At 39.2% G+C, this 15317-nt stretch overlaps 1 protein-coding gene across 4 annotated transcripts in view; it reads right to left on the bottom strand.

Annotated features, from left to right (window-relative positions):
* Positions 1–15317, bottom strand: part of adgrl3.1 (adhesion G protein-coupled receptor L3.1) — a 653616-nt gene that overhangs the window by 48531 nt on the left and 589768 nt on the right. For all 4 annotated transcript variants that reach the window (XM_060840056.1, XM_060840071.1, XM_060840064.1 and 1 more), the window contains one exon: positions 4029–4197. In XM_060840056.1, the coding sequence (XP_060696039.1) occupies positions 4029–4197 (169 nt within the window). The remainder of the gene's footprint in view (positions 1–4028; positions 4198–15317) is intronic.

Raw genomic sequence — 15317 nt, 5'->3', positions numbered from 1 at the left:
TTTTGGTTTTTTAGTCTGTCACTCAAATTAAAAATATTTAACTTTGTTAGGGGTAAAAATTGGGTCCAATCTTGGGCAAAACTAACTTAAGTGCGGCTTGAGTGCTGAAACTTCCTGAATTCAAGTCTGAAACCAAATTCAGTTTGTTTACATTGAGATGTTATTAACTCATGAGTTTGGTCATCAGGAACTCAATAATGTTTATTAATACAAGAAATCTCTGTTTTGTGTTCACCTGAATTGTGTAAAACATCCAGCTAAATGTTTGCATTTCATGTTGGTCCATGGGCTATGTTTAAGCAAACAAATATTTTCAGTTTTATATAACATAAGAGTAAAGTAATGCAATTTAAAAGTCCACTTTCTTGGTGAGAGCGATTTGAAGTGTTAAATTAATAGCATCACACAGGAGCCATACTGAGGCATAAATAAAGCACAGAACATGCAAAATGTGAATATTGAGCTGTACAAGTACTAATATGCTAGATTAGGCTAGTGACACAGCACTGTGTGCTTGTCTCCTAATACCTTAATGCGTTAGATTCTTAAAGGCAGTTTGCTCCCAGGGCGACTCCTGCTGGTCAAGAATATGCAGCCCATTTTAGAGCCACTGGCTTGATGGACACTAAAGGACTTTCCAGACCAGATCTCTGTGAGCACTTATCTTGATTTTATGGATTGGGAGATGCCATACATGGGGGTGGGTGCTGAAACCTGTTATATTTCCTATTTACAAATGAAATATTACCATTTGCATAAGACACTGACCATGAAACCATATCCTCGCTTGAGTTAGTGTCTTCATGACAAAGAGAACAAGGGAAAACCAATTCATATGTTCAACAATTTCCAGGGCAGTTCTATGTTTAGAAGAATATGGGGAATGACGAGGATTGTGATTAATTCTGCATAACTCCTGAAGTTCAAGAAATACAACTGTACAATCTAGGACATTGCATTATAAGTAACAGGCTGATGTAGGGAGAGACATTCCATTGACTAGGTTAGACATCTAACCCACAGTATGTTGAATAGACTCTCATTGAAGAATGACTGCCAGAATTAGCAATTTGCTAGCATTTACAGAACATTTTCAGACTGCATGTAGGGACAAATGCATGATTATCTTTCACCTATGTATGGGAAGAGTAACATCTAGCTCCTATTTGAAACACATTCTTGTTAATACTTCCCTATTTGATTACATTTCATCTGATGCCTTTGTATTTACAATATGAATAATGTGCTGCTGACTGGAAATGAAATCAATTGAGGCAGACAAGATGGTTACATCTGCTAACCTTTCAAGTAATAAACTGTAGTACCTTTATTACCATGAGAAATTATCAAACTATTGATCAGGCTGTGACAAATGAAACTTATGGTACTCTAGATGATTTAGCACTTAAGAACCTGTGAAGAGTTTTCAAATATTAAAACATAAGTGGCTTGTTTTCATAGAGAATAAGGATAAAAAATGATCTAATTCCTCACCATCACAACTCTGTATTCTTTTCCAAGCTGAACCTTTTGAGATACCTCTGCTGCAATAATTCTGGCCTCTTGCCAATTTCTAGTTATGACCATTTCACCATTGGTGTCTGTGCCTTCAGTTCCTCAGTCCCTACCATTGGAATTTCACCCAACTGCTCCAAGCACAAACCCTCTCTTATTGTGTTTTCTTCCTTTCTTAAATCATACTTCATTGAACAAGCGTTTGGCTAACTGGCCCAATATGAGTCAGTCTCAAACCTGATCACATAGTGACCATGTGAAATGCCTTGGGATATTTTGCTATTTTATAGAGTGTTACGCAAATAGAATTGTTATGATAATGTTGGATTTCCCTAATCACAATACCATAAAACCATAAGACATAGGAGTGGAAGTAAGGCCTTTCAGCCCATTGAGTCCACTCCGCCATTCAATCATGGCTGATGGGCATTTCAACTCCACTTACCCGCATTCTCCCCATAGCCCTTAATTCCTCGAGACATCAAGAATCTATCAATCTCTGCCTTGAAGATATTTAACATCCCGGCCTCCACTGCACTCTGCGGCAATGAATTCCACAGGCCCACCACTCTCTGGCTGAAGAATTGACCCCCTCTAATTCTAAGGCTGTGTCCACGGGTCCTCCTCTCCTTGCCTCACGGAAACAATTTCCTAGCGTCCACCCTTTCCAAGCCATGTACAACCTGGCTCAAGAGTGGACTACGTGGAGGAGAAATGTTTGTGCTTTTTTGTTGGGTATGGCGGGGAATGGGGATGGAGAGCAGGGGGATCATCCCATGATCCCTGTCTGTAAGTGCAATTTATTTTATTGAGTGAGGCAACAGGATTTGAACTTGAATTTGTTTAAACTGGTAAAAATCTTCACAGGTTTTGATAGAAACTGGTGATTTTTTTTTGCAAACAGGTAAATTACTCCAAGTCGGGAAAGGCAATGTTTTCTCATTAATAAAGAAATCATTACCTCCCAATTATCAGTACTGAATTAGGAGTGACAAGTAGTAGGTGGAAAGTTAAATGATGGGAAGCTTAACACTGATTGAAAGTGTGCTATTACATATGTGTTACTCATGAATCATCTGTGGTGCCCTCGCTTCAGCTGAGGAGAGGATTTCAGAGTTTATTTTATATGATTTCAACTCAAGTAGTATTGTGATCTGGGCAGAAGGAAAGGAAATAGAGCAAACAATTGTGGAAAATGGGACAATCTTTTATGCTGATTCTAAATTTCATTTGCACAAAGCAATCTAAGCCTCTAAAACTGTGTACTCACGCCAAGGATGCGACAGAAAGTTTCTGCCCAGCAAGTCTGTTTAGGAGCATTTATCACAATATGCCAAAATGGCATACAGGTACCCCTGATAACATTAATCCATTGTTAATTACCTGCATCTGCAGTGACTAAGTGTTAATTGAAACTATGCTCAGATCTGTTCCTCGTAGTGCTGCTACAATTACTTTAAATTCAATTTAAATCAGTTCAAATTCAGTCAATTGATCTGTCCTTGGTACACAGGACCTGTAACCAACAATCAATTTAAAATTATTGATTGCTAGTTCTTCAGCTCCAGCGATTACCTGAACAAATTCTCAGCTTAAATTATTTTAAATTTGGGTATCTTAAGGCTCCACTGACCAAATTCAAGTTAATAATCGATTATAATCGATAACACAGATCGATGATGCTTAAACAGGGGACTTTTTTGTTCCAGCTTATGCTGAAGTGTTTGAGTTGAAACGAGGGTTTAACTGTAAAACTGGTGCAGTGTCCATCAAATTCCAGGCATGTTTTGACAAGTGCTTATCTAATGGAAACTCTGCATATTCCATCTATTGTCACACTTTGTGAGGAGTTCCAAAGCCATCTCTGAAGTAAGTACAAGAATTATTGTTGGCATGACCTATCTGTTGATTTTAATTCAGTGGTATTTCAAACCAACCAAAGATTTTAGTTGATCATATGGAGAATAGATCAAAAATGCAAAATGACAACATGTCCTAGAGTTGTAAATTCTTTTGGTGTGTGAAGAATCTTCTAACCTCAGTGTGATCTTTCATTTACAACTTCCACCTCCTTATAACACCTCTGCATAGAAACCAATCTTCTGTGACAGCAACTTCACATCGTAATGATCTCATTAAGATTACAAAATACTTCGGAACAGACAATCTTCATGCTGACACATACACATTAAATCATTAATAGAAAATTGATTACTCTGCAATTACTATTTCCTGATTTCAAGAGGTCAGAGTTCGAATAATAAGCACTTATATCTGAAAAGACAATTTAAGGGTAGTTAAAGAAGAATAAAGGCTAATGGTTGAAGATAAATTAATGAACTCTGACAATTCTTCCCCGGCCTCCCTGTTGAACAATAAAGTGACTGACTTGTGGTATATTGTAACACATTAGAATCACTATTATGAAGATCACGAGGTGTCAGCAAATCTTTTGTTCCCCTGCCCCAAAACACAAGACTTAGGAATATGTTTCTTTGACACACAAAACTAACCTTCTTCTGGAGGACACAGTGGAAAATGAATATAAACATTCCCTGCAGTGAGTTGAAAATGGTGAAGAGATATGCCATGATAACAGTGCTTTCATTAATGAACATAAGTCCAAAAGCCCAAGTTAGTCCAAGGAGGCAAAGGAGAGCTATGGCCCCTATGACCCATGATCTGCAAAGAATGGAAAAAAAAATGTCATTCAACATGATTGCACACTTTTCTTTCTAAGAAATGCCTACTTTCATGAATTTTGATTATTTTATTATGAGTTTCAATTATATAAATAAAATTTAAAGTCTGAAATCTATGACATTTTCCCCCACAGTTCATGCTTAATTGTATGTGGAACATTTAATCATGAGTTGCAATAAATCAATATATATTTTTTGATCCAGAACAAATTAATTTTTCCTTACACAATGGTACAAGACTTGAACAAAGAAGTGATACTTTAATATATTTAGCTTTGCAAGCTACTGGTGTGAAACAAAATGGCAGCAAATAAATCCAGGAATCACAGTAAACTTAATAGTCATTAATAGTACATGAATCACTTTTTAGATGCAGCTTTCAGGTAATAAGGCTCATCATTCAAACACGGTTTCATGAATTTAGGTCAGAGTTTGTCAATCATAAAACCATCTTTATGGAACACATCTCTCTTCCTTTACACAGTGACACCACCCAACACTCTCCCCAGGAATACAGGGCAGTTTAAAGAAAAGTCAAAAGAAATCTAAAAGGGGAATGAAGTAGAAAAAAAACCTGGAAATTGATCTATGGTCAGCGGTGAAGTTAAAAAAATGTCACAGCAATGTAGAGTAAAGTTCATTCCTGCATGAAATGTGAATGACAACAAAGGAGAAGGCTCTTCATCAGAAGAACAAACTGAATTATTCATCCAGTCAGCATTCTCTGGAACATTGATACTTCTTCCACAAGCTTCACATTTTGAGAGAACTGATCTCATGCTTGCGAACGTCATTGCTTCTACTGTCTCAATGAAGATTGCAAAAATTGCAATTGAATTTGTAAACTTTCAATTTTTCATACTTAATTACTGCTCAGAAATGTACATATTTACCTTAAATGCATCTTCTTCAGTGTGATTCAATTTTGCAACATGATAAGCAGAACAAAATACATTTCTGAGCTGTACGTAAAAACACCACAAGATTTTAACAAAGAATTTAAATACTTTGCTGCTTAGCATCATTCACAGCAGTAAATGCAAGCAGGCTTTAGTAGTTTTATAATGTAACCGTATTCAGGTGTATATGTTGAAATGAGAAGGTAAAATCCAAACTGCTGATCCCTTCTAGCCCTGTTGAAAGGTCGGCATTAACCCAAGGGATCCTTAAAGGGATTTGGATGGGTTTCTCTGATTTATTGCATTTATAAAATAGGTTTGCAGAGCATCCTTAATCGTCCATTTCTTACAAGAGCAACAGATATATGAATATGTTGGAAGGCAACTTAAAGGAATCAATCCTGGGTTGCTAAGCAGCTCAGCAAATGTGAATATGTAAATAAATGTACTGGTTCTCTACACAGTTTGCTCTTCCGTCTCTATGCAAATAACAAAAGCTACAATGAAGGAAAATATTACAGAGGGGGCCAAGTTTCAGTACATCTCAAAAGGCCACACAACATGATGTTTGTAAGCCATTCAGACCATTCTTACTTGATGAAGGGCCTGTTATCCTCATAGCTAAAGAATGCATGGATGCAAAGACAAAAACACCAACATTAGAAAATAATGGTCCCAGCTGCAAATAATAAAAAAGGAAGTTGAATAAACAGAACAAAATTCTTTCCAACCGCTCCACACCACCCAAGCAAATTGGCACACACTACCAGGAAGCAGCTCCTCTTCACGATTAGATTATTTATTAGTAATGATTACAATCAGCAGCATGACTGCTGAGTCTTCCTTTAGCCACCCCAAAGGAAAAGGGCTGTGGGCAGGCTGGAAAATGGATTATGAATCTGAGGAATTTTGAAGTATTTCAAGAAACAGGATTTAATAATCTCCTGCCAGTAAACAAACTCATTCAATCTTTCTCTATCAGTTTTGGTATTTTCACTATATATTTACTGCCAGTTAAGGACTCTGCTTAAGTGTGGCCTTTTAATGGAAGATCCTGGTTTTCAAACTTGTCCCAGACAACAAATGAAGTCCTAGTTTTTGGGCGGACATTAGGCAGGATGCTCTCCATTGGCAGGGGTGATAAATATCCACTTACCATGTGAATTGTGGAAATCCTTAAGATCTTCCCATAATACAAGGCAAAATGCGTTATTGTCTGTTACAGAACATAACTAAGACCATGGGAAGTGTTTACTTTGGGGTCTGTCAGACTGAATTATCTCCAACTACTTTACACTATTCTACAGGAGAATTCGAGGATAACAAATGCAATGTATTGTGCTTGTATGTCACCAACGTTTTGTTATTTAGTTAGTTGCAACATAGACTTCATTCACCACTAACTCAGTTTCGATAGAAATGAATTGCTCCTATGCATTACAATTCTCAACCATGTTGGTAAACTTTCTTCAACATGTCATCAGCAGCAATGACAGGCTCTCCATAAAGAAGGTATATGAATCAGTCACTAATAAACAGCAAAGTAGTTAAAAAAATTCACAAAGGCCCTTTTACAGGGTTGTATAAATCTGCAATGTCTGCCACCTAGAAGTGCAAAGGCAGCAGATCTATGGGAACATCATCAGCTACTGCAAGGGTCAGTGCTAGCTCCAAGCTGTTCACAAGCTATATTAATTATTTTAGAGTGGTGACCAAAATAATATTTCCAACTTTGTTGATGACACTAAACTAGGTGGAAACATAAACTATGAGAATGCTGCAAGGATGATACACTCTAAGCGAATGGGTGAAAATACGGCAATAGGTTGAAGTTATTCACTTTGCTAGAAAAGGAAACTGATTGGCAGAATATTTCTTAAATGGTGAGATGTTGGGAGTGTGTGTTGTTGTTCATGAGTCACTATGTTTTAGCATGCAGATGCAACAAGCAATAAAAAAAATTAAATGTTCATCTTCATTGTAAGCAGATTTGAATACGTGAGTTAAGTAGTCTTGATGCAGTTGTTTGCAATCGTGATAAGATTTCAGCTGGCGTTCAATTGTGGTCTCCTTATAATTGGAGGGAGAGACATGTTATAGAAAGAGTACAATTGAGGTTCACCAGAATAATCTCTGGGATGGCAGAATTGTTCTATGAGGATACTTTGAGGAAACCGGGTCTGTATTCTCCATTGTTTCAACAAATGAGAGACAATCTCACTGAAATATACACAATTTTTTAATGGGCATCTCAAGGAGGATAAGATATAGGCAAGATGTTTTCCAGACTGGTGAATCTAAAACCAGGACGTATCTCAAGATAATTAGCACTGAGATGAAGAGGAATTTCTTCACACAGATGTATTGATGGACATCTGGATTAACAACATTAAGAAATATGGAAATTGTATGAGAAAATGGTACTGAGGTAGATAATTAGACATGATTTAATTGAAACATAGATTCTTTACAGTGCGGAAGTAGGCCATTCAGCCCATCAAGTCCACACCGACCCTCCAAAGAGCATCCCAACTAAATCCACCTCCCTACCAGATCCCTGGAAACCTGCATTTGTCAAGGCCAAGACACCTTTGATGTGACATTTATCAAATGCTGTTTCAAAATTCAAGTACATCAATTGCTTCTCTTCTTGTTCCCGCACCTCTGATATTCCCCAAGAATTTATCATTGATGCTCTCCAAATTCTCATCTGCGTGCTACCCCTCAGCAACATTATTCCCAAACACAACTTCAAATTCCATAGGTATGTTGACAACACCCTTTTACCACTACTCTTGAGCCGTCACTGTTTCTAAATGACCAAGTTGCTCGTTTAGTAACCTACACTGAATGAGAAGAAATTCCCCTTAATTTTAGCAGGACAGAAGCCTATGTCTCCATTTCCGACTACAAACTCCACTCTCGCATCTCTCCCATTCTCTCCAATTTCCTGCAGACCCAAACCTCTTTAGGCTATCTGTTTTCCACTAATTTCTGTCACTGGGAGATCCCTGTTTTTCATCACTCCATCGTTGCTGCCTATCCCTTCAGTTGCCTTGGTCCTAACCTCTAGGATTTGTTCCCCAAACCTCTCCACTTCACTTTTCTCCAATTAGATGCATCTTAAATGCTACCTTTTTAACCAAGTTTTGAGATATTTGACCAAACATCTCCCTGTACAGCTCATGTCCTGTTATGTTTTATAATGTCTCTTAAGTATAGAATTATCAACACCATTCACAATTCCTCAGATATTGAAGCAGTCTGTGTACATTAGGCAGCAAAGCCTGGACAATATAAGTTGCAAATAGCATTTGCACCACACAAATGTCAGGCAGTGGTCATCTGAACCATCTTCCCTGACATTCAATGCCTGTCAATTGCCAAATCCTCCACAATCAACATCCTATAAGTTTCCATTGACCTGAAACTGAGCTAGATCAGCAATATAAGTACTATGGCCACTAGGCCAGGTCAGAGGCTGGGAACTCTAGGGTGAGTAATTCACATTCTGTCTTCTGTATATTGTAACAACTCACTCAGTGTTCTTAGACAGCACTTTCAAAATTTGTGACCTTGAGCAACTACAAGGGAAAAGGGAGCAGATGGAAAGCTCCCTTTCTCCTCCAAGCTACTCACAAACCTATCACCACGTCTTCAATGTCACTGAATCAAAATTCTGTAACTTCCTATTGTGGGTGTACAAACCCCAGATGGTTTGTTGATACAATCAGTAAAGTGGTTTTAACTGGTGAATTCATGGATTTATTTTTGTTTTGAAAAAAAATTATATTCGTTTTAAAGTTTTATTTCATGCTCAGCCCCAAAACTCATTAGACTGAACAAAATCAGATTTATGAAGTTGGCTTCCCTAGTAAATCAAATGACTCATTCCACATCAGCACAGTGTCGAGCTGGTGTTCAAAGTGTTTGGTAAACAGCAAATGCACTGGTACATTTAAGCGGTCTGTAGCATTAGCCAAAAGTGCGAAAAGAGTTAATAGATTTCAAATGGTTGCAAAGATAAACTCGTAAGTTGATTAAGTACGGAGAAACAACCATTACTGAATGATAAAGTGGTAGGTGGAGCCAATGGTAAACACGTAACATGCCAAAAAGGGACAGAATAAAGCATTTTCAAAGCTTTACAACTCTGTCATCTTCAACAAGCCACACATTAAACAGTCAAATGTGATTGACAATTTTCTGGTTGAGCAATACTTTATGATTCCCTTGAAATAAATCAAATTTCAGAAGCTTGAAATATACTTTCTTTTTTTTTGTAAATTACAGGGGAATTTGATATGTGTGACAAAATAATTGATAGGGCTACTGCAAATACATGTAACACAATTTGGGGATAAAAATCAGAAGAACCAACCTTTCTTAATTACAGACTTTACTGGTTTTGAGATGGTATGAAAACAATTTTTTATGGATCTTTGATGATCAAATTTAAAGTATTTGCTTCACAGTGATTGCAATTTAAAAACCTTACTCTGGGTATGTCTAATCCAAGGCCCTGTTACCAATCAGGGTTTAAGCAAAGTCAGTGATAAATTTGATACTGTGACCACTTGAACGATGAAAAGCACAAGGGGCATGAATACAGTTTTTGCCTTTCTAAAATTAAACTATTGGTTGCAGGCAGCTTGTTGATTTAACACAACAGTGTCACTCTGGAGATAGTTTTCAAGCAACTGAAATGTTGAATTAATTGCATAACTTTCAGCATCTTTTCCCCAGTTGTATCCTCACAAGAGTTGTATGCTGGGCTTGTAACAACAAAATTGCAACATGCACTAAAATCACTTTAGGCATGACACATGCATTTGTGCATCAACTTTGCGATAGTTCAACTAAAACATAAAGAAGTAATCAGCAAACAGTATTTCTGTTTTGCAAATTATTGATTTTATCAGTCATCTCATGGTTTTAAGCCAGTGTATGCAAAAGATTGGGCATTTTTAGATTGGTTCTTCAGAGTTAAAACTTCAAGAAGTTTAAGAAAAGGGACATCAGTTGATGCTGAGTAGTAATGCCTTTCAACTACTTGAAAGGGGTGAAAAGGAGTAAGGATCAAACAGCACCAGCAGTTGTGTACTCTAGCTGTGAGGAAGAAAGAACATTTGCATCAGAACAAAAGAAGCTCTGCTAAATTGACAAAATGAACAGCGCATTAACTCTAAACTCTGAACTAGGGTTGGAATGACATCGTTTATGCACCAATTATTTTGAACATATCAATTACTGTTACAAGGAAGAAAGATTAAACCCCTTCTTTGTTTGGTGACTTGGAAGAAATGTCATTTTTCAATACTTTTATGGGATAATAGTTGGACATAATATGTATTCCTGTTTGTCTCTAAATTTCAGTGTCATTCAGCCAATCAGCTGGTAGAAGCTAAAGCACTACCATGGCACAGTGTGTAGATAAAGGTACACAGATTAATAAAGCGTTCAATAGTGAAGGAACACTCTCACAGTCTATTACACTCGTATTAGTCAGGTTCACGTCAATATTGCAAATCCTCAGCTTTCCCTGGCACTGCGTAATGATGCATTCCTCATCAGAAAACATTTGAAATGTTCCAGACTTATTGATCAATTCATTATAGGATTTGAAGCTTCATACATGCATTTGAAATGAAGAAAGGATTTTTTTTCCCATTGTAGACAAGTCAACAATACAAGTGGTGATTCTGCCAAGGATTTTCAGGCTGGTGTGCCTGATAATTGTTGGTTTGACAGGAGGATTGACAATAGTTGCTCAATTCCACATTTGGGAATACCTCAAGTGGTAAGCCATTTCATAAAGAATTCTAATATCAAAAGTTTGTGAGTGTAACCAGATATGAACTGGTTTTATATAGAGTCTTGAGACTGTGCAGTGGGGAATGGATGGGGTGTGCTTGCGGTGGTGATAGTGAGGGGTGGGGAAGGTGGGAGGAAGAACAGTTATGGAGCAAGTACCAGAGGACTGAAGTGAGATAAAAAGTGATACCCTGGTACTGTGGTTCAAGAGAAAATGCAAGGAAATTCCAGAAGAGTACACGTCAGTTAGTTTAACATTAATGGTGGGTAAGCTTTTGGAAATAATAATCAGGGTAAGAACAAGTCATCAGCTGGGAAAGTTGAGTTAGTTAAGGAGATGCAGCATGGATTTCTAAGGGGCAGATGTGGCTTCACTAAATGATTTATTATCCTGTAATAGCAGAGAATGTTGATGAAGGGAACGCTGCCTATATTATATTTAAAGAGTGTTTGACAAAATACCATACAGCTGGTTAACAAGATTGGGGCTCAGTAGGAAGCTGTATATCAATTTGGATACAAAGCTTGCTGAAATGACAGAAAATGTTTGTTTTTCAGACTGGAAGGTGGAAGTCAGTGGTGTTCACCAAAAAGGCAATGCGAGGAACACTGCATTATTTATTAATAATACTTGAATCTCAGGAATGTGGATACCATCAAACTGTGGAGGGGCAAACAGTGAGGATGGTAGTAATTAATTGTAACAGGGCATAGAGTGATGGGCAGAAGGAGATAGACAAAGTATCGATAAGTGGAAGATGGAACTTCATACAGCTGATGCATGATGGCAGGAGGTATAGGGAAAGACACAGAATACTTGGCATGGTGGCTCAGTGGTTAGCACTGCTATCTCACAGCAGCAGGGATTCGGGTTCGATTCCTGCCTCGAGTGATTGTCTGTGTGGAGTGTGCACATTCTCCCCACTCCTGCGTGGGTTTCCTCCGGGTGCCCCGGTTTCCTCCCACAATCCAAAGATGTGCAGGTCAGGTGAGTTGACCGTGCTAAATTACCCATAGTTTTAGGTGCATTAGTCAGGGGTGAAAATGTGTTGCTGGAAGAGCGCAGCAGGTCAGGCAGCATCCAAGGAGCAGGAAAATCGACGTTTTGGGCATGAGCCCTTCTTCAGGAATGAGGAGAGTGTGCCAAGCAGGCTAAGATAAAAGGAGGGACTTGGGGGAGGGGCGTTGGAAGTGCGATACGTGGAAGGAGGTTAAGGTGAGGGTGATAGGCTGGAGTGGGGGTGGGGGCGGAGAGGTCAGGAAGAAGATTGCAGGTTAGGAAGGCGGTGCTAAGTTCGAGGGTTGGGACGGAGACAAAGTGATGGGAGGGGAAATGAGGAAACTGGAGAAATCTGAGTTCATCCCTTGTGGTTGGAGGATTCCTAGGTGGAAGATGAGGCGCTCTTCCTCCAGCCATTGCGTTGCTATGGTCTGGTGATGGAGGAGTCTAAGGACCTGCATGTTGTTGGTGAAGTGGGAGGGGGAGTTGAAGTGTTGAGCCACGTGGTGGTTGGGTTGGTTGGTCCGGGTGTCCCAGAGGTGTTCCCTGAAATGTTCCGCTAGTAGGCGGCCTGTCTCTCCAATGTAGAGGAAGCCACATCGGGTGCAGCGGATGCAGTAAATGGTGTGTGTGGAGGTGCAGGTGAATTTGTGGCGGATATGGAAGGATCCTTGGGGCCTTGGAGGGAAGTAAGGGGGGAAGGTGTGGGCTTAAGTTTTATATTTCTTGCGGTTGCAGGGAAGGAACTGGGAATGGACGTTGGGTTGGTGGGAGGTGTGGGCCTGACGAGGGAGTCACGGAGGGAACGGTCTTTTTGGAATGCTGATAGGGGAGGGGAGGGAAATATTGGAGGGGCGGGGCTCAAGGGCGGAGGAGCGGGAAGTAGAGGAGATGTGGTGGAGAGCATCGTCAATCACGTCTGGGGGGAAATTACGGTCTTTGAAGAAGGAGGCCATCTGGGTTGTTTGGTATTGGAACTGGTCCTCCTGGGAGCAGATGCAGCGGAGACAAAGGAATTGGGAATATGGGATGGCGTTTTTACAGGGGGCAGGGTGTGAGGAGTTGTAGTCTAGGTAGCTGTGGGAGTTGGTCAGTTTATAGTAAATTTCCGTGTTGATTCGGTCACTAGTCAGAGGTACATACACATTCGTAGGGGAATGGATCGGGTGGGTTACTCTTTGGAGGGTTAGTGTGGACTTGTTGGGCGAAATGGCCTGTTTCCATACGGTAGGGAATCTAAAAAAGTACGGAGACTGGGGGGTTCATGTGAAGTGGTCCTACAAGATGGCAGAACATATTATGAAGATTGTTAGCAAAACACCAGTGAACTTGCATGGGATAAATCATACCACTGACTGCAAATGCACACAAGATATGCTAATCTCTTGTAAAGTTCTGGTTGGGTCATAATCTCTGGGTGCCACACTTTAGGAAGCATATGAGGTTCTTTAAGGGAATGCAGAGGAGATCTACCAGATCAGTTCCAGGGTTAAAGGAATTTCACCACAAAATCATACTGCACAAGGTTGGAAAGAAGGTTGTTTGATTAGGTGACTTACCAAATACAAAGAACTAAGGATTATGGACAAGTGATACAAGAAGTGGGTCTTAAAAGTTTTTCTTTGAACAGTAAGTGACAATAAACTAGTTGCCACTCAGGTGGATAGAGCTTGTAAGAAGGCCTATGGTGTATTAGCGTTCATTAGCAGAGGGATTGAATTCAAGAGTCGTGAAGTGATGTTGCAGCTGTACAGGACTTTGGTTAGGCCACATTTGGAGTACTGTGTGCAGTTCTGGTCACCTCACTTTAGGAAAGATGTGGAAGCTTTGGAGAGGGTGCAGAGAAGATTTACCAGGATGTTGCCTGGAATGGAGAATAGGTCATACGAGGATAGGTTGAGAGTTCTCGGCCTTTTCTCGTTGGAACGGCGAAGAATGAGGGGTGACTTGATAGAGGTTTATAAAATGATCAGAAGAATAGATAGAGTAGACAGTCAGAAACTTTTTCCCCGGGTACAACAGAGTGTTACAAGGGGACATAAATTTAAGGTGAAGGGTGGAAGGTGGGAGATGTCAGGCCCGTGGGAGTGGTAGAGTCAGAATCATTGGCGACCTTTAAGCAGCAATTGGATAGGTACATGGATGGTGCTTAATCTAGGATAGATGTTCGGTACAACATCGTGAGCCGAAGGGCCTGTTCTGTGCTGTATTGTTCTATGTTCTATAACCTGCAATTCAATGTCTATGCATGAGAAAAGTGCAGCTGGCAATCAATGATTTCAAATGAAATTGGATCGGTTCCTGATGGAAATAAATTACATGGACAGAGTAGGGAAATGGGATTGAATGGATTGCTCACAGACAGTATGGGCCAACTGGTCTGCTTTTGCATTGCAATGACTCAATAATTTGATTCAGAGTTGGCTAGGAGACTGCAAGGTGACTTGCTGAGCAGATGCTTAAGGCTTTTGTTAATAGTGCTAGAGCTATCATCAATCTCTTTAAATAGGTTCCCTGCAAGCTCATGGAGAACCAATATAATTGGTAATCACAAATCAATGGAATTATTTAAATACTGATGACTGTCATTTCAACCCTCTTCAAGAAGATACCAGCTCTTACCCTTGCCATTCCACATTAACGGAGCCATCGTAAAATCGATAGCTGAAACAAGCAAAGAGAAAAAACACAAATAGAACAGAATTGTTCACATTGATTCCCAATGAATTGATACACATTAATGAACAGTGTGAAATTAAAATAGAGCAAAAAATATTGAGCATTGGAGGAAAAAAAGTAAAGGTCACCTTGGAGAAACACTGACTAACTTTTTCTTTCAACACTTTTCAAAGCCCATTACTTTTGTGAAGTGCTTCATTTTGCTGGGTTCAAGATGGCTCAGATCAAAACTACATCTATCAGTTCTAGACAACTACATATAAATATATGGAAAAAAAGAGATAATTTTCAAAAAGGACAATGAATTCTATGGAACCGATCTATTTTGCTGAAATGACACTCTTGTGAGAAGTTGGAGAAGTTATAATTCACAATGTATGAAAATGTCACAGCTCACTCAAAAAGTTTTGTACCACTCTGCACAGATTAACATTTAAACATATGTTTCAAGATAATGTACTGAGGCTTACCCGAGGAAATGCAGAAATTCTAATAAGATTGACAGCATTAAAAAGCATCCACATTAAGCAAGGATACCTGTATTTGCTATCCAGGATTACAGGTGGCAGAGATCTGCATAATAGCACAGCATAGTGCCACAATACAAGAAAAAAAATAGAATTACTGTACACGTTCTCCTTCTTTACATTCTATTGGTAATTCTCCATTTCAGCATTGAGTGAAAGGGACAAAACTTCATTCCTATCA

This window comes from Hemiscyllium ocellatum, chromosome 2, assembly GCF_020745735.1.
Source record: "Hemiscyllium ocellatum isolate sHemOce1 chromosome 2, sHemOce1.pat.X.cur, whole genome shotgun sequence".
Lineage (NCBI taxonomy): Eukaryota > Metazoa > Chordata > Chondrichthyes > Orectolobiformes > Hemiscylliidae > Hemiscyllium > Hemiscyllium ocellatum.
Note: the sequence above shows the minus strand (reverse complement) of the source record. Positions and strands in the feature narration are given on the sequence as shown.